We start from the raw sequence: 26,239 nt of genomic DNA, 5'->3' as shown, positions 1-26,239 counted from the left end.
ATTTAACTAAGTGGAAAATAACTTAAATCTGTTAAAGGACTTTTTGAAAAGCAGAATTATGTTGACCAATCAATTGATATTTTGCTTCAGACTTGCATACATGCAAAGAAAACATTCAATTACTCTATTTTATAGGGACTATTTATGCAAAAACGACAAATAAAAATAGAACAATGTGTAGCCTAAGGTACTTATGCTTCTTTGCCAGTTAGGCTACCTATATTTTACAAAAGTTAACCTATTTTCTACTAAGCTTAATTAATATATGTTTTTAGTTTTTCTACAATAAATGTGACTCTATTTAAAATCTATTCAAATAATGCATTATTTATTTAATACAATAATAAACAAAAGTTTTTTTTATCACATTACTAACAATATTTTTCAGTGAGGTATAGGACTTTAAATTCCACTTGTACCCAAACTTGGGTAACTTCTACTAAATTATGATAAGTTTGTTCAAAATTGGCAGTGTCCAAACTTTCAAAGAAGTATTTCAATCATAAGGGATATTTTGTTTATAATCATTGTGAATATCCTCCAATTTAACGTCCATTGTTTTATCCCTAAAGTTCCCTGATAGTTTTACAATATTTATTGGTAGGAATACAATAGCAAAAATGTGTGGCATCGCTTGAAGATTAACCGACGACGATTGTATCTCTTATAATACACAGAATCGCTCCAAATTCTCTCTACCTTACCCATACCCTTTCTATCAGCTGTAGGCGCATACACACTCACACACACACGCACGCACACACAGAGACACACGCACACACACACACACACACACTATGCGCTCCGGTTGCGTCATTTACGATACTCCCTTCTCTCTCCCTTGAATCTCTTTCTTTCTTTTTCTCTCTTTCTTTCTATCAATCTCTCTCTCTCTCTCTCTCTATCAATCTCCCTTTCTGCCTTTTTCTCTCTTTAATTCATTATCTATTCATCTATCCCTCCCAAAATGTATAATAAAGAGTCACATATCATACGCAAGAAAAGCGTACAACAAAAGACTTTAAAGCAATTATACAAAATCAGAAGCGTGTAATATCAGTTTAGACACTGTTTAGCCGCTACATAGCCATAGAAAAAAGGCTTCTCACAACAACAAAAAAGCAACATTTTTATTATATCATTTATTCATATACTATTGTTATTTATATTATGGACAAGGATAGGTATACTGAAGAAAAAATGGCAAAAAGTACAGAACAAATAATGAAAGCAAGTATGAAAATATTCATAAAAGCAAAGCTTGCAAAAAAAACAAGTCAATGATTTTTTTAAAGACTATTGGACGTTTTGGTCTTTTGGACTGTAAATAAAACAAAAGTTTAAAGACATTTGTTGGCTTAAAAACTTTGAGTACTTTTGATAATTTTGATTGTTTTTTTTATAACTTTTCAATAACTCCAATCTTCTTTGTCACCTATTTTTTTAATTATTTCCTTTTTGGTATTATTCAATAGCAAACTTATTCAATATTGTTAGAAGCAAACTTATTATTAAACATAAGTACATAAGTATGTAAAATGCATAATACAAGCAAAGAAAATAAGACATTTTTATTAACGTGTGATATCATTTTTTTAGAGGAAAAATAATCAGAAAGGAAGGGGACATTGGGTTGTTTATTACAATAGTCCCAAAAATTTACTTATTTGTTTGCTTAACAATTTGGGGGACATTTCAATTTGATTGGTTGATTTATTTAGGTGAGTGTCCAAACGTTTCAACAGGAAAGGAAAGAAAATTTTTCTTATCCCTTTAGATCCCTAAAAAAAATAACAAATGGTATCTAATTCATGTATTAACACCAAATACAGCATGTTTTAGCATAAGCAATTACAGAAAAAAAATAAACAATTTGTCTGAATAATGATCCAGGATCCCTAGCTCGCTATTATATGGGCGCGCATTAAATAAGGAATTTAGTTATGTTCTGAGTGCATATACTAGCTACGGATGTCATGTTATAGGTGTAAGCAGGGAGGAAGGGAGGGGACATTGGAATGTAACTTTCACTGTACCCAAAATTTTACAACATCATTATCTTATTTATTACCTTAAATCTGAAAAATAATGTACATTTGTTGATTTTTGATTGGTCGGTTCTAAACTAGAAGTGTCCAAACTTTTCAACTAATAGTTTAGATTATTATCACAGGGGCTGTATATCAAATTATCGTTCATTGTCTTATCCCTTAAGATCCATGGTTGTTAGGAAATAAAAATAGGGGGTGTGAGAGGAAGGATAAGAAGGAGGGGGGGAGGAAGTGGTTTCACTTTGGGTGCCAGGAGGAAAAATCAGGGAAAGTGTAATGAAAGGGAAAGGGAATATTTATGGGTATGGAGTAGAAGTGGGGGATGTATATGAAAGGGAAAGTGAATGGTTTTGTAAGTGTGTGCGTGCGTGTGGGGTAAGAGAAAGGGAAAGGGGGGGGGGGCATTGTTGACCTACAAATGATATAGGCAGTAGTTGTAGTATATTACTTTTATACTAACACTTATCACTAATTCTCAATGGGTCATTGTTAAAGCGTGGCATATCTTACATTATGGTTAGTCCGTTTTTCATTCTGAATCTTACTTTTCTGTATTTACCCTATAATTGACATAATTATAACAACTTTTAGGTTCATGAGGTTATATTTTATTTCAATGGCCTATCCTATCTAGAATTCGGCACGAAATTAGATGTGCTACTAATTTAGTAATTACCATGCATGTATACTAAGGACTTCATGACAAAGGTCAAGCAATCAAAGGGTTGGGTGTCTTTTAGATATTGCTTGACCAAATATCCTACAGTGGGCTTTAAAGTTTTTAATCCCATTAAATGCGGAAGATGCCCTTGGGTTCTCTAGATAATTACTTGAAACCGAAGAAGAATTTGTAGTAATAAACCTACCCCACCATTTTATGAAAGTCAGAGGAAAAGGAAGTTTTTCGAGGAAAAGATAAGTTTTTCCTGATTTTATTTTTGTTTCATAAAAAGAGAAAACTTTTTTTTTAATTTAAAGAAATAAACCACAAAAAATAATCTTCCTTTAATTGAAGGGTTTAAAACTCTGTTTTGTGAGCCTAAATAAAGAAGGAATTTAATTATCTTTTGTACTAGCGGCTGCATATAGGTGCTTTGTATGCGATGGGGTAGTAAGGCGAACAAAATAACCTAAAACCATCCAACGACCTAGGTAAAGCTTCCCTACTATAGGGAACTCAATCGGTTAAATAGTTATCGAATTCTTTTACACTTACCTTTTTTCAGCAATTTTCTGTTATATAAGTTTTGCATAGATTTTCACAAAGATAAAATTAAGTTTTTTGTTAAACATATTTTATTTATCTATTAAATATTTGTAATATAAATCATCCGGCTTCGAAGGCAACGTGAATGTAACGAAATGAAAATTATTGCAGGAATAAGGGATAGAGGTTTAGATTATTTCATACTTTTACAATACAATTGTCCATAGTTACGAAAATATAAATGTATAGTTTAAAATGTTTTCCAGTATTGCCACAAGAGCTAACAAATCTGGTTTAAATCTTATAATTTTTTATTTTATTATCCGCGGAAAACTGTCTACAATACGATGCGATAAATAATTACAAAACCTTTTAACACATTTTTTGCTTTATAGAATCATTTTATTAAACTAAAAACTGTAGGTTAGACGAAAAATAGACAGATCGGCATCGTTTTTTGTGGCTGCTCCCCTAGCATCTGTATTCTAAGATTTTAAAAATAGCCAAAACCATTCCAAGACTTAAATCCAAAAGTAAAGTAGACTAAAACCATCCCGGGAACTATGTGAAGCTTCCCTCAATGGAGAACCCAATGAGTTTAGTATTAATAAAATCTTAAGCTTCAGACAGAAAACCTTACTACTTTATGTAAAAGAATAATTATATATCCCTAGATATTCATGATGTTTAAGTGAGTGTAAAACCAATATGCATGACCAGACACTAGGGGGATATTTCCACAGTCTTTTTGTCACAATAACATAACATCTTATATGCAAGCTATCCTTATGACAAATTCTATTGTAATTTTATTATTTTAAGGACTATAGAAAGCATTATAAGCAACTGTATGTATGTATGATATAATAAAGGCCTATTAATGAAGTAGATTTTCAATTTGAATATAAGCTAAATTTTAGTAACGAAGATACTCTATCCCGAATATGACCGTTTGTTGTTTACATATATATCTGTAAAGTTAAGAAAGGTTACTTTATTTTTGTACGTTTAAAAGATTTTTTAAAGAGACAATTTATCTTTAAAAAAGGATTTGAGTTAGATTTTAAATCGGAAGGTTCATTTCTAAAGAAAAGCTTTGGTTCATTGTGGTAATGGACGTACATTCATTAGGATTATAAAGTAGCTATAATACTAATGATATTAATCAAAAATAATACAAATGACGAATACATATTTATTGGAACACAAAAATTAATTTTTCAAATAAAAACTTATAGATTTTTTTATTTGCTGTAAATTAAAAACATATATTTGATGTAATATTGTCTGTCAAATATTAATAATGGTAAAAACGTGTGTTGTGTGATACAGTTATAAATTATCCGGGATGTTAGCAGTGGCCTGCAGCCGCAATTTCAGCTTCGCGGCTGCGGATGCGGCTGCGATTGAGTTATTTTTAAACCGACTAATGATGTGGCTTAATTAAATTTTTGTGCCTGCGGCTGAAGAGAAGTCTAATAAGGTGACCATTTAGGATAACTGCGGCTGAGTGTAACTGAAATCTCATGGCTGCGGCCGTGGATTTTTGGCGGCTTATTTAAGCAGTGAGTCGAAGCTACCAAGCCCTGGATACAGTGATAGGAAAAAAGATAATTAATAATTCATTTCTAATATTTTTCAGCAATTTTTTTTGTAAAATACTTAGTTTAAGTTCAATCATATACCTAAACGTTTTTGATAATTTAATATCTAAATTTTGTATTCTACAGAATAGAAAATCAATGCATAAACAATTTTAATTTTTTTCTAGAGAATTTTTTATTTAAACACACAGGTTGATATAATTTATAAATAAAACTCTAAGATTAAATATAAAACAATAATTTAAATTATAAAATCTATTTATATTTATTAGTTTTTAATTTATAGTTAAAAATAAGCACGTAAAAAATAGATTTAACTTTTTCAGTTTGGGGTATTTTTTTTCTGAAAAACTGATAAAAAGAGTTATGAGTTCAGTGGTCATAAAAGATACAGAGAATAAAAGTATAAATATATATATAAAAATAAAAATCACGAAACCATATCGATGAAAGACCAGTACATTAAAAAAATTCCTCTGGTTTAAAGCTATTTTATTGACCTTCCCCGACCTCCCCTAGAGACCGGGGGTGAGGCAACTATTATATTATACATTCGATAATGGTTCAATCCACTTCTTATAATATTCTCCCATCATTTTATCATCTTCTTCGTTTCTTTCCTGAAATTAGACAATGGATATATAATATAAGTGGATATTGTAAAAGGTAAAAAATTGTCGTCAATTTAGATTGCTAACATGGATATAATATATTAGTCAGTTCGTTCATTTAGTAGTAGCTGAGGGGATGGGGTGAATAAGGGGTATCGTCATTTTGCAGCTACAAGTTTTACTTTTCATGAATACATGATAATCTGGTGTAAGATTTATAATATGATATAATAATTAATATAATAAATCAATGAATAATACAAAAATATTATTATATTTTATGATATATTTTAAGTTTTTGATACATATATTTATAACAGATAAAATGAATTATAGAGTAGCTTCGCTACTAAAAACTCACCATGAACTGTCGACATTTAGCAGCTTCTTTCACAGTTTTGATTATATTTCTGTAACCCAACATAAACTCTAATTTTCCTTAAAACAATTTACATTATTAATCCTAACTATAGAAAGAAAAACTGTTATAGGAATCATCATGCAAAGTTTGAAATCTGTAGGACAATTCTAACATGTCTAAATTAACAAAAAGAAGCTATCCGTTATTGACGATAGGACCTACTCTAATTAAAGAAAATCTTCTCTTTTAGAAGAAAAATTAAATCGAAATACAATTAATTTAAATGCGGTGTATTTCTATTATTTGTTACCTATTTGTTTGTTCTCAAATTTAGATTGTAGTTGAAGAGACATGGGTCCCAGCATATCTTCACATAAACGTCCCTGACAAACACAAAATATCATTGCTTTTATAAACCAAGGATCAAAACATTCCTTAATATCAAAGCACAACAGAGTATCCCTTTAAGGGTTCTGTGGGTGCTTGAGGATAAGGGGGTAGTTTGGTTCAAAAGAAAAAAAGTGAGGGGATAATTTAGAGTCGATTTCTTTTGAAATAGTTATATATTTTTTCTGGACCTATATAAAGCTTCAGTGCAAAGGAGAACCATATTAGTTAAGAGGTTTGCGAGATTCTTTGCTACAACAGACATCCTCTTACTTTTATGTAAGTTTCGCTTACCTTCCATAATCTGTAGCCAGGTTCAATTATGTTATACACATCTACAATAACAATAAAAGTTATATATGGAGCTTTCACATAAATGCATATTGAGCACTAATAACCCCCCTTCCCCTCTATAAAGGATGGTTAGTGTTTTCCCATGCCTAATAATTACGAATTGGGGCCTATTACAGTCCTGCAGTGCCCTAACCCTTTAGGTTACCAAGTACCCATTATAACCTGAACTGACCTAAAGTATTAAACAAAGAAACAAAAAACTACCCACCCCCCCCCACCCCCCCTCTTACTTTCAATTTATTCAAGGATAGTATCAGTGCTCAACAGGGTATTTAGTGTGGAAGCACTAGTTATGTTAACCTAATTTTTTCAAAAAATTATATATTTTTACTTTCATACCGTTTTCTGTAACTTTTTTATTTGCAATAATGCTGGCTTGTTTTCTCAAGCATAGTCGTCATGAGTAGTTTTTTTTTATTTTATAATTTTTGTAAAAAAAAAATGTAATGAGTACAGATGTATAACCCAGATAACTACTTGGCCCCGGACTTTTCTTTTTTATTCTTCTAGCAAATTACTTTCTGTTGCTTTTGTAGTGACTTGGCTGTGATAATATTTACGATGCTATTGGGTGATATTCAAAGACCCAATCAAAAGTTTACGGGTTGGGGCCAAAGTGTTATTTAACCTTTCCCTCTAAATTGTTTTACTCTAATGTTTTGTAACAAATAATGTCTAATTTTAGTGTAAAGACCAGAAAAGTGACAAAAAAGTATTCTTTGTATTGCAGATGAAGCTAAGTATAATCATAATTACCCATAAATCTTCTACATAATTCCAGTTTTCTATTGATTAATTCTTCTGACAGATCTGTTAATGTATATCCTTTTCTGAAAATAATAAAACCTTCAACAATATGCATGAAGACGCATGGATCTAAAGGGATAAGGCAATGGCCGATAAATTGATGTACATCCAAAATAATGATACACAAAATTAACCCTTCTGTATATTAAGATTATGAACCGACAAATCAAAATTCAATAAAGTCGTCAAAGTTGGTAAGCCAACGAATAAGAAAACGTTATTATAGGACTTTGGGGGCTAGTGTAATATTTAGATAACCAATTGTTCCCTCTCTCTTTGATGAAGACGTCCTTGTTTATGAATAAAAAAATTTTAGTCCATCTTATCTAAGTATGCACCTCTTTCCACATGATAAAAAACCTAGCCTATAGATAATTTTAAAGCTATTAATGTACAAGTCAGTCAGTTCCTAGATTGTATCATCCAATCAAGATTTAATGATTGTATGTAAAGTTGTAACGAATTGGAGAAACCGATTAATATCAGCGGGATTAGAGCCGGTTCTCTCAGCCATACTGAAAAATCATACATAGCATGGTATTTAATAAATTTTCCACGAATATTAAAATATAAAAAACATATCTATAATACAATATACATATATAGGGGCTAAATAAACTTATTTTAATCAAATAATTTTTATCTTATTATCCATGGAAAGCTTTCTATAATACGATGCTACAGATAACTATAAACTTTGGGGACCTCTCTGAGATTTTCTACTATCATAAAAAAGATTACCTTAAACCATAAAGTTGAATAAGAGTTTTAATGGTCTTCATGCACAGAAAATGATTGGGGTGAAATTGGGTCTCCAGTTCAACTAAAATTTTTTTTCCTATATTAGATTTTAAATTAGATAAAATTGAAGTAAAAAGCGTTGTGTTACCATAAAATACATTATATTTTAGTAGAGAAGCTACTTTTCAAATGTGTTTTATCTCTCTCTCTCTCTCTCTCTTTCTTCCTTTCTCTCTCTCTCTCTTACTCTCTCTCCCTCCCTCTCTCTCTCTCTCTTTCTCTCTCTCTCTCTCTCTCTCTCTCTCTCTCTCTCTCTCTCTCTCTCTCTCTCTCTCTCTCTCTCTCTCTCCCTCACACACACTCTCTCTCCCCCTCTCTCTCTCATCCGCTTTTTTCTCTCATTCTGTGTCATTTTTCCTCTTTACTTGGAGATAATAATGTGAATTTAAGGTTTAGTGATTTTTATAAAAATTTCCATTGGTATAAACTTTAATAGTTATTTCTCGCATCGTATTATAAACGGCTTTCTGAAAGTACAATTATGAGATTAATCTTATGATTGTACATTTCTATATTCGTAGAAAGCTGGATATAATACGATGCTAGACATAGTTTTTTCGTATGGATGAGAACCGGTTCCTATCCACCGGATTCGAATGAATACGAGAAACAATATTACGTGGGGCTTAGTCCTTTAGTTCAATCTTGTGCGATCAGAACTGTCTATTAAAAAAATGTTAGTCAAGGCATTCTCTCCTGCATCAGCTAATAATATTTCTCACTCTTGACAAAGTATCACATTAGTTTGTTAGTGTCTTTAGCGTGACGCGATGCAGATATGACTCAAACTCGACACTATACCCGCGACCGTGGCACAACGCGTAGCACATCCGCTCGTTGTCGGGGAGGTAATAATTCGATACTCGATAAGTCATCGCATCATAACTAAAGACGTTAAAAATGGTTCCTACTGCTGCTATTTTAGTTGCTCGATATAAATATCTAGATAGGCTAAAAAATAGGCGCAACTTATTACCGTTCACAGTTAGGACTTCTTAGACAAAGGCCATGCTATGAAAGAGTTCGTTGTCTGTTGGATTACTTAACATTACATCCTTGGATGTTAGAGTATCGCTCTGTATTCTCTAGATGATCACTAAACCCCAGTGGCGTGCGAAGCACTTTGTTTAGGGGGGGGCATTTTGAAGATTTTGTAAAATTTTGCCCCCCCCCCCCCCTAAATCAAAGTGCCCCATTCAAAATTTTAAACATTAAAATTTTGAATGTATAATGTATAAATCGCTTTGTTTTCACAAATTTCCGGAGTAGCTGAAAAAGGGTCTACAATGATTGGGTTATCTGCTGTACACTTTAGGAAACTAGGGCTTGAATAGGAAATCCATTTGGAGCTGATCCGGACGGGTGTTACTAACAATACTCCTTAACTTTTTATAGATTCATATACATTTAATTTTTAAAAAATTGAAAAAATAGGAAAAATACTATTAAACTTAGATAATAAAATACGAGTATATTCCCTTTCCATTTTTATAAGTGCAATTTTTATTTTGAAATTAATTGTCACGAATACTATGCATTTTTTTATTTTTTATTTCGTAGGTTCATATATTTTAAGGTATTGAAGAAATAATACCCTCTATTAAAATCAAAACCCTGTATCCGAATATTAAGCATTAATTGATCTAAATGTTGACGAGATCTTAAAGTACAAACCATGCACAATCTATTTAATTTTTTAGAAGTATCTTCTGTAAACTAAAGGAATACAGTTTGAACTCGGTAGTTAACATATGATATACCAGTTTTAAAAAACAATTATTCGGTATCTTTTTCAAAGATAATACTGTAATTTTCTCATATAAAGTAAAAATAATAATATTAAAGTAACGTGCAATATTTAAATTACAAAAAAACTAATAAAATAGTTTTAGTTAATACTGAATAAACGATGATAAATCCTTTTTAAAACTATCTAAAAGTTCTTTTTTAGTTGCGACAAATTGTTTTACTATACACTATTCTTCTTGTCTCATAATTCTATTGGCACTTTAAAACTCTGTTAATTTTTCATTAAGTGGTGTTTCCAAGTAAGGGCGGTGCGTGAAGCGCACCTAAAAATATTTACTTCCCCTTTGAACTTAAATCAATTAAAGGATGAAGGCTAATAGATATCTGAAAATAGAAATGACGCAAATGAGTACAAATGATACGCAAATTTTGATCACAATTCTCACGTTTATCTAAAAATGCAACATATCATAATAGCTATTAAAACAATTTTCAAGCACAACTTTTATCTTATTAGGATAACAAATAAATAAGAAAAATATTTTTATCATATGAAATTCGTGATCAAACACCTAATTGAAAAAAAATGCAAGACATAGCTTTTATTTTAAGAAAGACTAGGGGCAACGAACGCCCCCAAGAAGCCTCTAGGTGTTCTTAAGGTGGGAGGGGGAACCGCCCTTCTACTTTTTAATTTGAGTTTTAATAAGAAATATGGAGAGAAAAAAATTTGGGGGGGGGGGGGGATTTGAAATTGGGAGGGTGGAGATACGCTCTCCCAAAATAGCTAAAAACCTTCCCTGTAACTAAAAAAAAGCTTAATTGCAAAGGAAAATTAAACAGATGTCATTTAAAAAAAAAAAAATTTAATTGGCACATTTGTATAAACACCTGTAGACTCAAGAATTACGCACAAAATAGGGAAAGGAAAAAAGAGAGAGGGTAATTAAAGTTTTAAGATATCCTAAAATAGTTATGGTCGCCAACTTCCTTCACCAATTAAAGACAACAAGAGTGGCATACTTTATCACGTTAGGAATATAGAGTGTAGTTAGTTTTAAGGGTTTTTAATGAATATTGCCATAAAAAAACATGTCTTTTTGTAAGGGTATGTACACAAAAAAAAATGATAAACTTATCCTGAAAATAATATGACATCATATATAGTTATTCATTTAGACAAGGCTTAGATAAATATCAACGCTGTTTCTTTTTTATATAAAATAACTTTTTGATTAAATATTTGTTGTTTACAAATATTTTTATAGAAATAAAAACAAAATATACAATGCGATAAAAAGCAGAAACCATTTGGAAGGGCGCGAAGCGCAAATTTTTTTCTTCAAATATGCAGGGAGGGAGGGGTTTTTGGGCTATTTATTACACTAGTCCCCAATATTTAATATAAAATTTTCTTATTCGTTGGCTCAACAATTTTGGGGACTTTAATGGAATTTTGATTTGTTGGTTAATTAAGTCGAGTTTCCATACATTTCATCCACTAATTGTAATCTATATAAGGGGTAATTTTGTGTATCATCATTGGAGATGTACAAAATTTCTTTGGTAAAAAGTTTATATTATACAAAATAAAATACTTCCTATTACCTGGTTTGTTATGTTCAGTGAAAAAAGATTATAACCTAATTTCTACACTAATTAAAAAATTTGGTAAGGTTAAATGAATAGTAACTGTCTGTTTAAAGCGAAGCGCCAAAATTTTTTTTTAAAAATATTTCTTGATCTTTTTTTTGGAAACTGGGATAGTTTTGCTTTTTGTAGGGTAGGGGGCAAAAAGGGGCATTTTTGTTGATCAGGGGGGGGGGGCAAAATGGGGCATTTTTCAACTTTTAGGGGAGGCGGTGGCTAGGGGGGGCAGGGGGGGCGTTTTGGTCGCTAGGGGGGGGCGATTGCCCCAAATGCCCCCTTCGGTTGGCACGCCACTGCTAAACCCGTTACTATCAAACTTTACCTAGTAAAGCTTCCCAAGATTCGACACTGTCCAGCAAGGTTTTATTCTTCAATTTCTTATCTGCCCTAAATTAATATTGTTTAAGTTCGACAAAATATAAGGGCTCGGCAGCAGCTTAAAATTAAGGTTTAGTCATCCTCAATTTTAAAGTTAATATTTTACTGAGGTTTAAACTCGGCAGACAGATTTAAATGCTTAATACAGGTAGACATTCATCTCATTACTTACTGATTTATATACTATCTGTATATTCTAAAGCATTACTATGTATCATACAGCTTTAAAAGCTTTATATATACAGACAGAAAATCACAGTATTACTTGCTAATTAACATGACTATTTGTAACTTCAAAAGCAAAATAAAGACACTAAAAAAGACGGACAATCACCCTGCTACTTGATATTTACATACTTAAATATAACTGTAAGTCCCTACCCTGAGGAACGTGTGCCGACTTACAATTGGGTATTTGAAAATCAACCAATACCGTCGGGAATATTACACAGCCAAGTCGTACAAAAGAACTGAAAGCAAGTTGCTAGCAGACGAAAAAGTTCCATAACATGGGGATCCAGGTAGTTGTCTGTCTGGTTATACGTCTATATTTATAGATTTATTATAAAAATACCTATTTGTATCTTCTAAAGCAATATCGTAGGACATCTCAAATGCGCAGCTACGACACTCAAAATCACTTCTCATTGTAGAATTTCTAGAAAACAAAAAAGAAGCTTTACAAAGTTCACAAGGAAAAAGGATAAGAGGATGAATACTCAACCCTTTTTTTGGATAGAGAGCTAAATGGATAGATGGATAAATGTATGAATAGATGAATAAATGGAGGGATAGATGTATGAATGGTTAAATAAATAGATAAAGTCTGCTATAAAGCCTATTATAGTCCTCCAAATACATTGATTCCTCTCTTTTATTATTTTCTCTATGACAAAGTGTCTCTAAAAATCAGCCATGTAACGTCATAAAAAAAGGGATTATCCATCTCTTTTTTAGGGGTTTTCTTTCCCACTTCTCCTCTCATCCCTCATTTTTATGACGTCACATGTCTGTTTTTTAGACACTTTGTAAAAAGGTAATTTCTAATATATATTAGAAATGCTTATTAATACATAATTACCCTAGGTAATTTTACTTTTCACGGACATACAACCCATTGATTGAACGATCTTTATCTTTAATTCAAATTTTAAAAAGCCACGTTTCTTTATGGGGCAGTTAATCTCTGTGGGTAAACCTTTGATAATAGTTTGGCTTTAAGGTCTAGCCTCGATCCTCCTAAGAGAAAAAACACATGAAAAAATAATCCACCGCTTATATACCGCTTTTTTTTACTTTTTCTTTGAAAATTAAAATAGATAGTGGAGGGTCGACCTACTTTCCCCCTTTCCTTAAGTGCCCTTAGAGGCTTTTAGGGGTTGCAGTCTCTATTAAGAATAAATGCAATATACCTAGGATATAGATCAGGTTTCTTACATTGGGGACAAACCAAGGTACTTGAATGAGTTCCTAATTCAGTTGGATCCTTAAAAATTATAAATGTTCAGTCCAATTGTTAAATGGGATTAATTAGCTTAGTTTAATAAAACTAAATAAAAGTTGGATCCTTAAATATTACACATTTTTAGTTAGATATTAAAACCTCAATTAATAAAAAGTTAAAATTTTACTCATTTGACAAACATGTAATTGTTTACCGATAAAGTCGGATCTTTACAAATTACAAATGTTAAGCATAATCTTTAAAAATTTGATGGCTTATATATAAGTTTAAACAAAGATAAGTTATTCCCATCATCAATAACTATTACAGGAATCATTATGCTAAATTTAAAATCGAAACAACATTCTAACATCATCAACATTAAATCAACGATCATAGCTATCCGCTATGATGCTCTTTATAGTGCCTGTAAAAAAATTACTTCGTACAATACAAATGACCAATGAGAGGCCAACACACAAACAAATTACCAATGAAAGGCCTGTACGCATTTTGATTGACCAATGGTAGGCCAGTATGACGTCATTTTTATAGGCACTTATTTTCTTCTGTTACAAACGTAAGGTCATACGGACAGACTCATTTAATAGAAAAGCTTTCTTTTATTAATAAAGATAAAACCTACCATACATCTGACACAATCACATTCAAACTTCCAGTTTTTAGGAAAGTCCAACCGACGCAGAATATTCCCCTCATTTGGGCCCCTAAGAAAAGTTTTGGTTAATAGCTCAAAATTTTAAAAATGATGCCAGTCTTTTAAGTTCTCTCTAACGGCTGGACGCCCTTAGTATCTAGGGGATCTGTATTCAAGTTTTAGAAAGGAGCAAAAATACCAGAATACTAGCAGTTTGACTATGGCAAAGCTTTTGGTATGATGTATTTTCCATGAATTATAAAATCAATACTAGTTACGTTAGCCTGATCCTTCGACCCTCGGGACCAACAAAACTGGTTATAATCTTAAGATTTTTCATTTGATATCCACGGAAAGCTGTCTATAATACAAAAAATAACTATACCTGTATTGCGAGGTTATTTCTTCTCCAGTTTTGATAGGCAGACAAGCTCTTACTGTTATATGATCTTCAGATACGGTATACCTGAAAAAGGAAAAAATAAATCTAAACAAGGAAAAGTTTGTTTAGTAAAAGCGCAGTGAAAAAATGGTCTTATTGTTTTAATTAATTAATAAAAGACTTTCAAAACCGTATAGGTGCAGCGGTTGACGAAATATAAAGGTTTAAAAACACTGTGGGGCTAATAATTACCACCAATTACCTTATATAACCTAACCTCACCTTAAGTAATAAACAAACAAACTAAAAACTACAGGGGGGTTCTCTTTTCAACAAATAGGGCACAGGGCATGTCCAACTGTATCCTTAACATCAATACTATGGTCGAATTTTACCTACACTGTTTACTTATTACCTTGTATTATTAACACAGTTATGACAGAGTAAAGAGAAAATAGAGCACAGTGTATGTCCAACTGTCACCATAGCATCACCTAACCAATAATATGGTCGAATTGTACCTACACAATGTTCTTATTACCTACCTTGTATTATTAACACAGGAATGGCAGAGTAAAGAGAAAATATGGCACAGGGCGTGTCCAATTGTAACCTTAACATCACTCAACCAATAATGTGGTCGAATTATTCCTTCACCAAACCAATAATGTGGTTGAATTGTTCCTACGCAATGTTCTTATTGCCTACCTTGTATTATTAACACAGGAATGGCAGAGTAAAGAGAAAATAGGGCACAGGGCATGTCCAATTGTATATTTTTTATCACCAAACCTCTTCTCCCATTTCACCGAATTTGTTCTAAAACAAAAAGTAAACTTTATTAATTAATATCAAAGCCTTACTAAGAATTGACTATATCCTTATGTAAATCCATTATTTTGTTAATTGGTACTGAAACTTTTCTTTATGAATAAGATATGTAAATATTAAGACTGTATAAGACTAAAAAACCGCACCAATAAAATTGCAATCTTTTAATTTTTATACTATAACATAGGGTAAAATTGCATATGTGTAATTTTCTTATTATTGCACTGGCTTGTTACTGCTGCGCTTTTTGTAGACAAGATTGTTATTTTTCTTCTTTTTTTTCTTCCATCAAAAATCACAAAACCTTCTATTTTTACTTATTTATGATAGATACTTTCTGAGGTAGATTTTTCCTGGGAGGGTGGAGGTACCCTTCCCCAAAACAGTTTTAAACCTTCTCTGGACTTTTACGAAGATTCAGCAGTCAACGATATCCTTTGCAACAAACAGACAGACACACACACTTAAACAAACATCCTGTTATTTTGGTAAATAGCAATGAAAAAAATTTACTTACTTGTAAATGCCAATGATTCTGCTAGCAAGATTTGTATCAATGTCTAAAATAAAGGGTCACTTTAGAAAAATAAAACAATTAATAAAAAAAAATAGAAACTAATCTTAATTATTTTGATTTGAGGAAGCCTGCAAGAAATACTGCTGAAAGACTGCCACAAATAGGACCAATACACAAAATTTAATAACAAAAGCGACAAAAACAATAACCAAAACGATATTTAGGTAGAAAATTTTTTTGAAAGTTTTCACACTCGTTATAAAAATTTCAATATTAAATCACGTCAGTTTTTTAGAGAGATTTTGACTATGACAATGGATGTTTTTTTTGAAAAGATGTATTAAGTTACTAGCATCCTACCTAGTGGCTAGGAGAGCAGCAACAAGTACATATTTGAATTTTGACAAATGAGTAAAAAATGTTAATTATCTCCCTACACACGGATCATTTACTTACTTCTGTATAAGTCAAATAAGGGATACACAGAAAATTTTAATTTATCAGAGGAAAAGTTATACATTTCCTCGTTTTATATTCATTTACCTGAAGACAGCTATAGTTACATTGATTACACCCAAAACAATAGAAACAATAGTAGAGTGGATAAAGTTATCAGTTTAATAATTAAATATCCGAGTTAACAAACGCTTTGTTTGGGTCAAACTGAATCAAACTTGAAAATATTTTTTGAGAACTAATAACTGTATATTTGCCCCTAGTAGCTAATAAAGAAGTAAAAAAACACCTTTTTCATCATATTTTTAATAATGATATATACTTTTTCATTGTTGTCTTCTGCTTTTTATGCCTGTGTGTGGGTGTGTGGTTATTTATGCTACGATTATTTTTTACCTATCTACCACATACAAGACTTAAAAAGGAAAATTTACAAAGTTAAAAAAATAATGGTAAAGAGTGTCTCTTTAACTACCTTTAGTAGAATGTTCTTTGATGAAAGGAAACACAGTATCTACAAATATTCATTTTCAATACATTACTAAGCAGCGCAGCTACCCTAGTATGTTCGTCCGTCATTTCGTCAAATTTTCATGGTGGAGTCTATAAGCATCATATATAGTATCTCTTTACGTTGGAATAACGAGAGGTCGGCAGCCGCGCCTCAGCCGCGCATAAGCCTTAGTTTTAAACCCTCTTGTAAGCAAAAAAGAAATTTCAAAAAGAAGGATTGTCTGATAAAATGTAGGTTTAGACATCCAGCTGAATTTTAGAGTGATAATATGTCGATTTCACTGAGTCTTACATGCGGCTTACGCGCGGCTGCCGATCCCTGGGAATAACAAAACACAGAATTTTTAAAATTTATTATGTTAAAGTTTATTGATTACCTTTGCTTCTTATGGACAAAATTTTCCTTGTTTAACAACAAATAGAAGTTCATTAAATTTTAATGAAATTTGTTCAAAACAATGTAATTATACAAGAACATAATTAAAATTAGACTTTAAATTTGAAATTAGATTACAATAGCCAAATCAAAGCACACTGCAAAAATTAACTGTACTTTCAATGATATTTCGATTTTGCTAATAATTTCATTTAATACAACATAAAGCTTTGGAAGAGTTTTAATGAAATCCATATTCAAAAATGATTTTTCATGATTTACAAATTTTGACCTTAAGGTAAAAATATGTTAGCACCCCGTCCCCCTCCCCCTCTTATTTTCAATTTAGTTCAAAATAAGTTTGAGGGATCTATAACTATTTTCTTAAAAAAGCTTACAAGAAAACTCTAGGTCTAAAAATGAAAAAATATTGGAATGGTTAAATATATGAAAATGATTCCTTTGATATATGTCCAAAATTTCTCTTTTTTCCTTTTCTGAAAAAATATGATATTTATAAAAACATATATAAGAATCCTAGTATATTCTATATTAGCGACTACGATCCTAGAGTCCTTTAAGCTTGGGGGATGTCGTCCTCCCCTTTCCAATTATAGTTTTAAAAACAAAAACGAAAAAATGGGGGAGGGTCATTTTTTCTAGGGGAGGTTTCTTTTGGGAGGGTGGTGGTACCCTCCCCCAAAATAAAATCCTTCCAGGACCTATGAGAATCTACACTAAAAAGGAAAATCATAGCAAGATTCTTCGGTACACACACACATAAAGACACACGGAGATCCTGTTACTTTATTATAAGGATGAATCCTTTTAATTTATATTAGCATTGCCTCACTTATTATGTACAGTTTAGTCCTTGTTTGAATATAAAATTATACCTCTAAATGATCCTCTAAGGAATCTACAAGCTTCCACAAAGTTGGATTTTTTCTTTTCACTTCTAACATTCTAATTAATTTGAAAATAATTATTTAATATCAACCCAGGGAAAGAGGGGACATAGGGTTGTTTATTAAACTAGTCAAGAAAGTTTAATACTAATATTTTCTTATTCGTTGGCCTAATAACTTTGAGGACTTTTATTGAATTTGATTTGTTCATTAAGTTAAGTTTCCACACTTTTCAACCACAAATTGTAATCTACAGAAGGGGTATAATTTGTGTATCGTCATTGGGGATATACATGAATATATCGGCCATTGTCTTATCCCTTTAAATCCCTGATATCAAACACAGGTACAATGATATTCGTAAGCAGTGCAGCAATTACAAATTACAATATAAGGAAATTATTCTAAACATATATTTGTTCTCTATTTATATACAGGGATAGACGATTTGTTGGTAGAAAGTAAGAACATACCTTACCTATTAAGTAGCTGCAGTATTAAAACACGCAACAGAAAAGAAAATATAAAGATGCAAGTCAAGCTTAAATAGCCAATACATTTTAAATGATACAATGATGTTATTATTCAACTTTCATGTATTCTGAACAATAATAATATTTTACCTAATTGGAGAAATTGAGGTCTGTATAATATTCAATGGTACACCTAAAAATGATTTATTGAAAATAAAAGATACATTGATAAAAAGACTGAAAACAAAAAAGAAAAATTATAGGAAATCGCAAAACAATACATATATTTGAAATTTAGGTTTGTAAAAAAATTAAGGAGAGGTTTTACACCAAAAAATCACCGTTGAGGGATTACCCAAAATAGTAGCTACTTATCCTAAATGGCAAACAAGAGAATATAAATAGAATACCTTTAGAGTAAAGATTTGAATCTGCAAAATATTCACACTCTGCCGAATGATTCGGTCCAATTGAACATTCTAAAATAAAAAGTTACAATTTTTTCTCCTTAGAGAAGCAAACAAAGAAGAACCAAAGCCCCCACAGGAGGCTTAACCTATCTATGCTGAAATCAGTAATATATTCAGATTATATATACTGTTCTTTGCTTTAAAATTGTAGCGCCTTTAGTTCATCCGTTCAAGATATCTTACTTGATATACAGACAGACAGAAATCCTGTTACTTTGTTATATGGTATACCTTGATCACAAACAGGCAAGGAGCAGACCGGACATGGATTCCAGGTTTCCATGGGTTTGCTGCACTCAAAACATTGGATGTCATTGTCATCAAATGGTGCCAGAACTACAGGGCTATCCTGTAAATATGATATATTAGGGCTACGCTTCTGCACCTGGTTATTTTGACAGGGCAAAATCCGCTAATTTTTATCATTATAATTCTATGCAATTGATTAATTATTATTAAAAATATAATAAAATATATATAATGATGAATAGATGGGTAATCTATAATACAAAGTAGAACGATGTCTGTCTGTCCGTCTGTCTGTCCGTCTGAAGCTTAAGATCTCAGTAACCACTGAACCGATTGGGCTCTACTCTTCAGGGAATATACCTACTGGTCCTGTGATGGTTTTAAGCTATTTTCTCGGGGGGTGGGACACCCCCAACCCCCCCAAAAAATGAAAAATACCCCCCCCCCAAAAAAAATTTAAACTTTTTCTTTTTAAATTTAGAATACAAAAATTAGGTTGATCAAACCTTTTGGGGCAAAGCCCCTAGAGGCTAGGGGCGAAGCCGCTAGTAAATAATAAACCATCATGTTTTTATATAATGTAATTGATATATGTATTTTATATCTTGCTATTATTTTTGCCCTGATGGCGGAGAATTGTCCAAGATCAGTGGTTGTCGGATCCAGAGGTTAATAAATTTGATTTGATTTGATATTATTCTATAAAGTATCAGGATGTCTTTCTGTATTTCAGTGTAGGAGTTTGTGTAACAAAGCAGTTGAAAGTTACGGTAATTTTTTCCATTGGCCCTGTTATGAAGGAGGGGATATGGGTGAAATTACCCCCCCAAAAAATGTTCTCACCTTCATTAAAAACTAAAATCTAAGGGGCTTGTTGGAGCTCACCCCACCTCACTTGTTGATGCAAAAGATGTTAGCATAATGCGAGCATGTAAGAACAGGCAAACTTTTATGCAAGGCTTTTTTTACCTTATTGGACTACACTTTAGATGGGAGCTAATATTTTAAAGAAAAAATTTTGTGAATATTTTACCTGAAAAATAATTTGGAAAGGTTTTATGTCCCTAAGTGCCACCAGTGTGTTGCCACGATTTTCTTTCCATACCACGCGATACGGCAGACATTCCTGTAACAATTAGTTTTGCTCTCAATAATGTTGAGTGTCTGGCAGTTTCCCTCGAAGTATTTGGTCGAGCAGAAAGAACTCTCCCCCATTTCTTGAATTAAATTTAAAATAAGGGGTAATAATTTTTCGTTTGTTTCATTTATTACAAAAGGTTAATTTAGGTCATTTTGTATAAGGTACAGGGTAGCCCTGCGGGGTTAGAGCAACACAGGTTTAGTACCTGCTTGGCTAGAGCCCCCAAAGGGATTAAGCAAATGCCAAAAATACCGCTCTCCCTACTCATTTTCAATTTATCTTAAATTTAAGGGAGGGGGGAGAAGATGCGTGTGGGCAAAATCCCTTGCACTGCGTAGGGACTGTATTATAAAAGGTAAGTTTAAAACAGTAAAATGTAAATAGAGTAGGATGAATGTTCGCAAAAAGAACTATATTTGGCAGTTGTTTACAACTTCTGCAGGCTAATTTCAATTTCATGCTAAATTTCGTACATTCTCGGTAATAAACACGTTTGCTGATATATTTTTCAGCATTTATGAATATTTTAAAAAGTAGATCTTTTTCCCGGGTCTTATCACTACGGAGCACAATTAAACATTTTTCTTAACCTAACCTAACCTAAAATATGTTAGTTTGTGCGTATTGTAATTTGATGGAAACAAGCCATTCATGTATCTAACTGTAATCCTTCATGGACGGGTCAAATTTCATATCCTCCCACTATGTGTTAATAAATTTGTCAAAATCAAGAAATTTTAACAGAACATATTTTTCAAGAAAACTAAATTTCTTTAATGTATTTCTGTATTTCACGGATACACCGATAGGCAAAAAGAATTTAAAAAATAAACATGACGTTTTTTATTCTTTTGTTTTAATTTATACACTTTCTTATATAAAAAATAGCAACTGATCTAAAGGTCAATTTAGATAAAACTACAATTTTAGAATAATTTTAGTATCGATATTTTTTAGTCAAAAATTATCTTAAATAACAAAACTACGAAAGTCAATTTATTGTTCCCTGAATTTTAAGTGAAAATAAACAACGTTTTGACATTTGTAAAGCATTTGATGTAAAACAGCTTAAGGGATGTTGAATATATATGGATATTATGACAGAGGAAAATGGTCGTCAATTTAGCTTGATAATATGGAATTCGTTTATTGGTAAGTTTGTTAATCCAGTAGGGGGAAGGGGATGGGATAAAGGGGGTGTAAGGTTGAATCGTTATTTTAGCCCGCTGTGAGTTTTACTTTGATGAAAATTTGGTGTAACATCCAAATAATAATAATATCCTTTAACAGTTTACATTTTTCCCAGATGATGTGATTCGGATATTCAATCTAATTTGAAATTAAAATACTGTTTTTTTTTCAGGGTAAACTCGGGGGAAAAAGTGGAAGTGAAATTATGAATGCCTGCCTTTCATCCCTCCAAGAAAAACATCCACCTAGAAAAATCCTGTGCACACCATTGCTTAGAGTTGTTTGCAAGAATCATGGTACCTCATTCCATATTTTTTCCCGTTGTTTATTGAAGTTTATATAAGTTAAAAATATATGTGTTCAGCTTTGAAATGATTTCTACATAGGTTTTAGTTTAAATATTTTCTATGGGGTTTGGTGGTTTAATTACCCCCCCCCCCCTCATTTCTTGTCCAAAGTGAGGGAATTTTTATAGTATGCCCATTGCTTATCAAAAAAATTATGTTCAAGTTTTGAAGCTATTTTTTGATAAATTATATCTTTACCAGAGGACATTTTAATTACACCAGTACCCAACTGGAAGTATCCAAACTTACCAAAAAATTAATTGAATCAATAAAGGGGTCTAGTACTATTTACAATTATATGTTTATCGAATTAGCCCCCATTGTCTTATCCCTTTATAACTGTGATTTTTACAGTTTTTTCCTTGTTTTGACCTTTTTACAGACAATTAGATATTTTAACATAATAAAGCTAATCACAAACGGTTTATTAGGGACCCCTTAAAAATAAGGGTATCTTTAGCCTTACTTTAGTTTAGGGGAGATAGTCTACCCTTAAATTTAGTAATGTCAAGCTTAGGTAAAGATTTTGATAGGAATACTTTAACCTTACATAAACCTATCATATCAATATAAGGTACCCCCCACATCTACCCTTTTCAAACGATTCCCCCCCAATGAATAGCCGCTATAACACTCACCATTCCCCTTCTCCCCCCGTCCCTTAGTGTTCTTTCAATTGGGGTTATATAAGAAAATTTTCATTAGCAAAGTTTCATTAGACTTAGAGGCGTTAAAAATTATCATGAATGAGGCTGTATATTCTATTTTAAGTATTCTACATTTTTTCCCTTAATCTTAATCTTGTTTTTACTACTTTAGAGATTTTTTGGCTGATTAATAAAAACTCTTCCTATCTTTTAAGTAAAAGATTTAGGAATCCCTATCATAAACCCCTCTCCCTTTATGATGCCCCAGCCTTATAAATCCTCCCTTTTCATATAATTCTCCACCTAGGGTTACCTAAGGGTGTCGTTAATTTATTTAAAAAAATAATGAATAAAATTGTTTCTTAGCCTAACAATTTGATATATTTTTTTAACAAAAAATTTTGTGGATTAAATTAAACTTTAATACAATAGAAAAAAATCTTATAGAATCATATAGAACTTAAATCATACTCATTGTAATAAGTTATAAATATAACTCTTTGTAGAATTTAATTTTCACATCGCCATAGTTGTTCATTCAATTTAACAAAAAAGGATCAAAGATTCAGCACTTTTTCCATTTCAAATATTTGATTATGAGTCATGTGATTTATCTATATTTCATGTAGTGCCTGTATACCAAGCAAAGAAATCATTCTGTACAAAAAAAAATTTAAAATCTTTCTTTATAAATCTTACATCTTTAAAGTTTAGAGAAGTAGCCGAAATTATGTATAACAAATATAGGATGTATGTCTGTGTGTGCGTGGGAATTGAATAGAAACTTCATTTGAAACTAATTAAGGCCATAATATTTTTTTTAATTCAAGCTAAAAGAACGATTTGCTGTTTTGAAAAATAACCAAAAAAATAATAAGGAAGTACAGCCGTACTACTGTATAATTAACCAATAGATATAATAGAACTAGATGGTCAATCAGGATCCATAATTTGTGAGACTTAACCCTTAACAGTTGGGCCCCTTGCCGCACCTTTATCAGTAGTTCAATGCTCCCCCCCCCCCCCATTATCTCAGCTCCTATTAAAGCTAGAGTGCTAAAAAAATTTGTGCAAGTCCCCTGTTTGATAATGAATTTCCGACTTTAAGTGAGTGAGAGTCAATTTTAGCTTCCTCCACACTTTTATTCAACAACCTTTGTTTTTACATCCTTTTTTACTTAAGGGGGGGGATCACCAAAAAAACATAAAAAAAAACTTGGGACAAAATACAACTTTTTGGGAGATATATTTTTCATCCCCTCCATTTTATTTTATTTGGGGTAGGGATTCCTGAACCCCATACAAAAAACATCCCCCCAAACCTGTAGTAGTACATCCTCATCCTTATACTAAAGTAACAGGATGTTTGTGTGTCTGTCTGTGTGTCTGTACCAAAGGATCTCGCTAACCGCTGAACCGATTGGGTTCTCCTTAACAAGGTAGCTTCTCATAGGTCCCGGGAAGGTTTATAACTATTTTCTTGGGGGGTGGGACACCCCCAACGCCCCCAAAAATGAAAAATACCCCCCCCCTAAATTTTTTTTATTTTTTTTAATTTTTTAACTAAAATTAAAAATGATGATGGAGGGCACCCGGCACGCCCCCCCCCTAAAAAAAAAAAAATTTTCTACCCCACAAAATTTTTTTTTTACTTTTTCTTATAAAATCCAAAATAAGAAATTGGGTTATCAAATTCGACTCCCCCTCCTCAAGTGCCCCTAGAGGCCTCTAGGGGCGTAGCCGCTGGTAAGAAATATAGGCATACAAGTCAATTTCAAGTTCCATGTATGATTCTGAAGGTACTGATCCTCCAAGCATAGACGTCCAAGGGGGGGGGGGTGAAGTGGGGATTACCCCCCCAAACAATTTGAGGAGGGATAAATAAAAATCTCTAACAAAAAAATTTTTGCCGCGCTTCCCGCACATTTTTAATACTAAATATTTAATAAAATTTAAATTACCCCCCAAAAAATTTTACCCCAGGAGTAAATTTGGGAGGGGGGTGGGGTAAACAAAATTTACCCCTGCAAACAGATTTCAGTTGGGGTAATTAGCAAATTTTACCCCCAGGGTAAAAATTTTAAGGAGGTTAAAAAAAATTTGCGGCACGCTTCGCATACCATTTTATCCCCCCTTAAAAAAAATTTCTCCCCCCCCCCTCAAAAAAAGCTTGGCCGCCCCGCTCCAGGTATCCAGAAATTTTTTTAAAACTTCTTTTTTGAAATGAAAGAAACAGAATTTAAACAAAAAATTTGTAGAGTGTTGTGCAAGGTTGCCCCAACCCCCAAAAAATTGAAAATTGAAGAAAAAAAATTTGACAAGAAAAATCTTTTTAGTGAGTGTGGAAGGTCACCCCTTTTCCAAAAAAAAATAAATTTGAAATTGAGGACAAAACATTTTTTAAGAGGGTTACCCCATCCCCAGAAAAATTAAAAGTGGAAGAAAAAAATATTTGTACCGGGGGGTGTGGGAAGTCACCCCATTTCATGGAAGAAAAATTTTAAAAAATTTCAGATAAAATTTTTTTACGGGGGTGTGAGAGGTCACCTCACCCCCAAAAAAATTCAAAAAGAAAAAAAAATTAAAAAATTGAAAATGGAAGTTAATTTTTTTTTTAATTTAAGGGGGTTTTGGAGGGTACTCAACCCCCAAAAAATATAAAATAAAAGAAAAGTATTTAAAAAAAAATTTAAGGTGGTGTTGGAGATCACCCACCCATGAAATAAAAAAGTTGAAAAATTAACAAATCTGTAAGGGTTAATTTCTTTTTGCTCTATATGTATGACAGAATTTGGTGCCAGATAGACCATCTAGATCTTATATATCTATTCATTGGATGTCAAAGCTCTTCCCACCTCTACCTGCTTTCTTTTGAAATAAGAACCCTTAGGCATCGTAACTTTAATGTAAGCCTACCTTAAAGTTGTACTAAAAAAGCTTACATAAATTTGAAAGTAACCTTTATCAAACCCCCCCCCCCCCCCACCACCACCCTTCCCTATTAATTTCTACCTGCTTTCTTTGCAAAGAAAGGTTTAGGAATCCCTAACGATTTATGTAAAGGTAGATTAATCCCCTCCCTATTTTCGATGCCCCTACCTTATGAATCATCCCTTTTGATCCACTTCTCCAAGTCAAAAATCCTAGGGTATCTTATCAAAAAAAGGTACCTTAACTAATTTTAAAAATAATAAGAAATAAAATTCTTTCTTAGGATGACAATTTGATTTTTTTTCAACAAAACTTTGTGTGGATTATTTTTAATTTTACTATAATAGAAAAACAAACTATAAGGATAGATCATATAGAACTAAAAGCTACTCTTTGTAATAAACATATAAAATTTGTTAACATGTGACTCTTTGTAGATTTTAATTTTAACATCTATATAGATGTTCATACATTTTAACAAAAAAGTATCTTAGGTTCAACACTTGCCTATTTCTAATAATTGATTATATGTCATGTGTTTACCTATATATTACATGGTGCCTTTAACAAGCTAAGAAATCACTCTCTACAAAACGTTTTTTTAACCTTTCTTTATAAATCTAACAACTTTAAAGCTTAGAGAGGTTTTAGCTATTAAGTATAACAAAAACAGGACTTGAATAGAAACTACTTAAAAACCAATGAAAGCTATATAATTTTTATGATTTTTAAGCTAAAAGAACAG

The 26,239-nt window shown here is 31.9% G+C and overlaps 1 protein-coding gene across 1 annotated transcript in view; it reads right to left on the bottom strand.

Moving 5' to 3' along the window:
• Positions 1-5,102: 5,102 nt before the first annotated feature.
• Positions 5,103-26,239, bottom strand: part of LOC145326037 (SET domain-containing protein SmydA-8-like) — a 34,543-nt gene continuing 13,406 nt past the window's right edge. The window contains exons 3-22 of the mRNA XM_080169133.1: positions 20,271-20,363; positions 19,220-19,337; positions 18,929-18,997; positions 18,669-18,711; positions 18,034-18,103; positions 17,600-17,634; positions 16,724-16,764; positions 15,793-15,835; positions 15,153-15,263; positions 14,448-14,528; positions 14,051-14,132; positions 13,373-13,446; positions 12,535-12,618; positions 11,905-11,969; positions 8,124-8,205; positions 7,332-7,405; positions 6,516-6,556; positions 6,145-6,217; positions 5,835-5,911; positions 5,103-5,482 (exon numbers count right to left, since the gene is read on the bottom strand). Of these exons, the coding sequence (XP_080025259.1) occupies positions 5,408-5,482; positions 5,835-5,911; positions 6,145-6,217; positions 6,516-6,556; positions 7,332-7,405; positions 8,124-8,205; positions 11,905-11,969; positions 12,535-12,618; positions 13,373-13,446; positions 14,051-14,132; positions 14,448-14,528; positions 15,153-15,263; positions 15,793-15,835; positions 16,724-16,764; positions 17,600-17,634; positions 18,034-18,103; positions 18,669-18,711; positions 18,929-18,997; positions 19,220-19,337; positions 20,271-20,363 (1,431 nt within the window). The 3' untranslated portion in view covers positions 5,103-5,407. The remainder of the gene's footprint in view (positions 5,483-5,834; positions 5,912-6,144; positions 6,218-6,515; positions 6,557-7,331; positions 7,406-8,123; positions 8,206-11,904; positions 11,970-12,534; positions 12,619-13,372; positions 13,447-14,050; positions 14,133-14,447; positions 14,529-15,152; positions 15,264-15,792; positions 15,836-16,723; positions 16,765-17,599; positions 17,635-18,033; positions 18,104-18,668; positions 18,712-18,928; positions 18,998-19,219; positions 19,338-20,270; positions 20,364-26,239) is intronic.

Source organism: Acartia tonsa, chromosome 8, assembly GCF_053477335.1.
Source record: "Acartia tonsa isolate MP-2025a chromosome 8, ASM5347733v1, whole genome shotgun sequence".
NCBI classification, from domain to species: Eukaryota; Metazoa; Arthropoda; class Copepoda; order Calanoida; family Acartiidae; genus Acartia; species Acartia tonsa.
The sequence above is the reverse complement of the archived record's forward strand: the minus strand, read 5'-3'. Positions and strand labels throughout refer to the sequence as shown.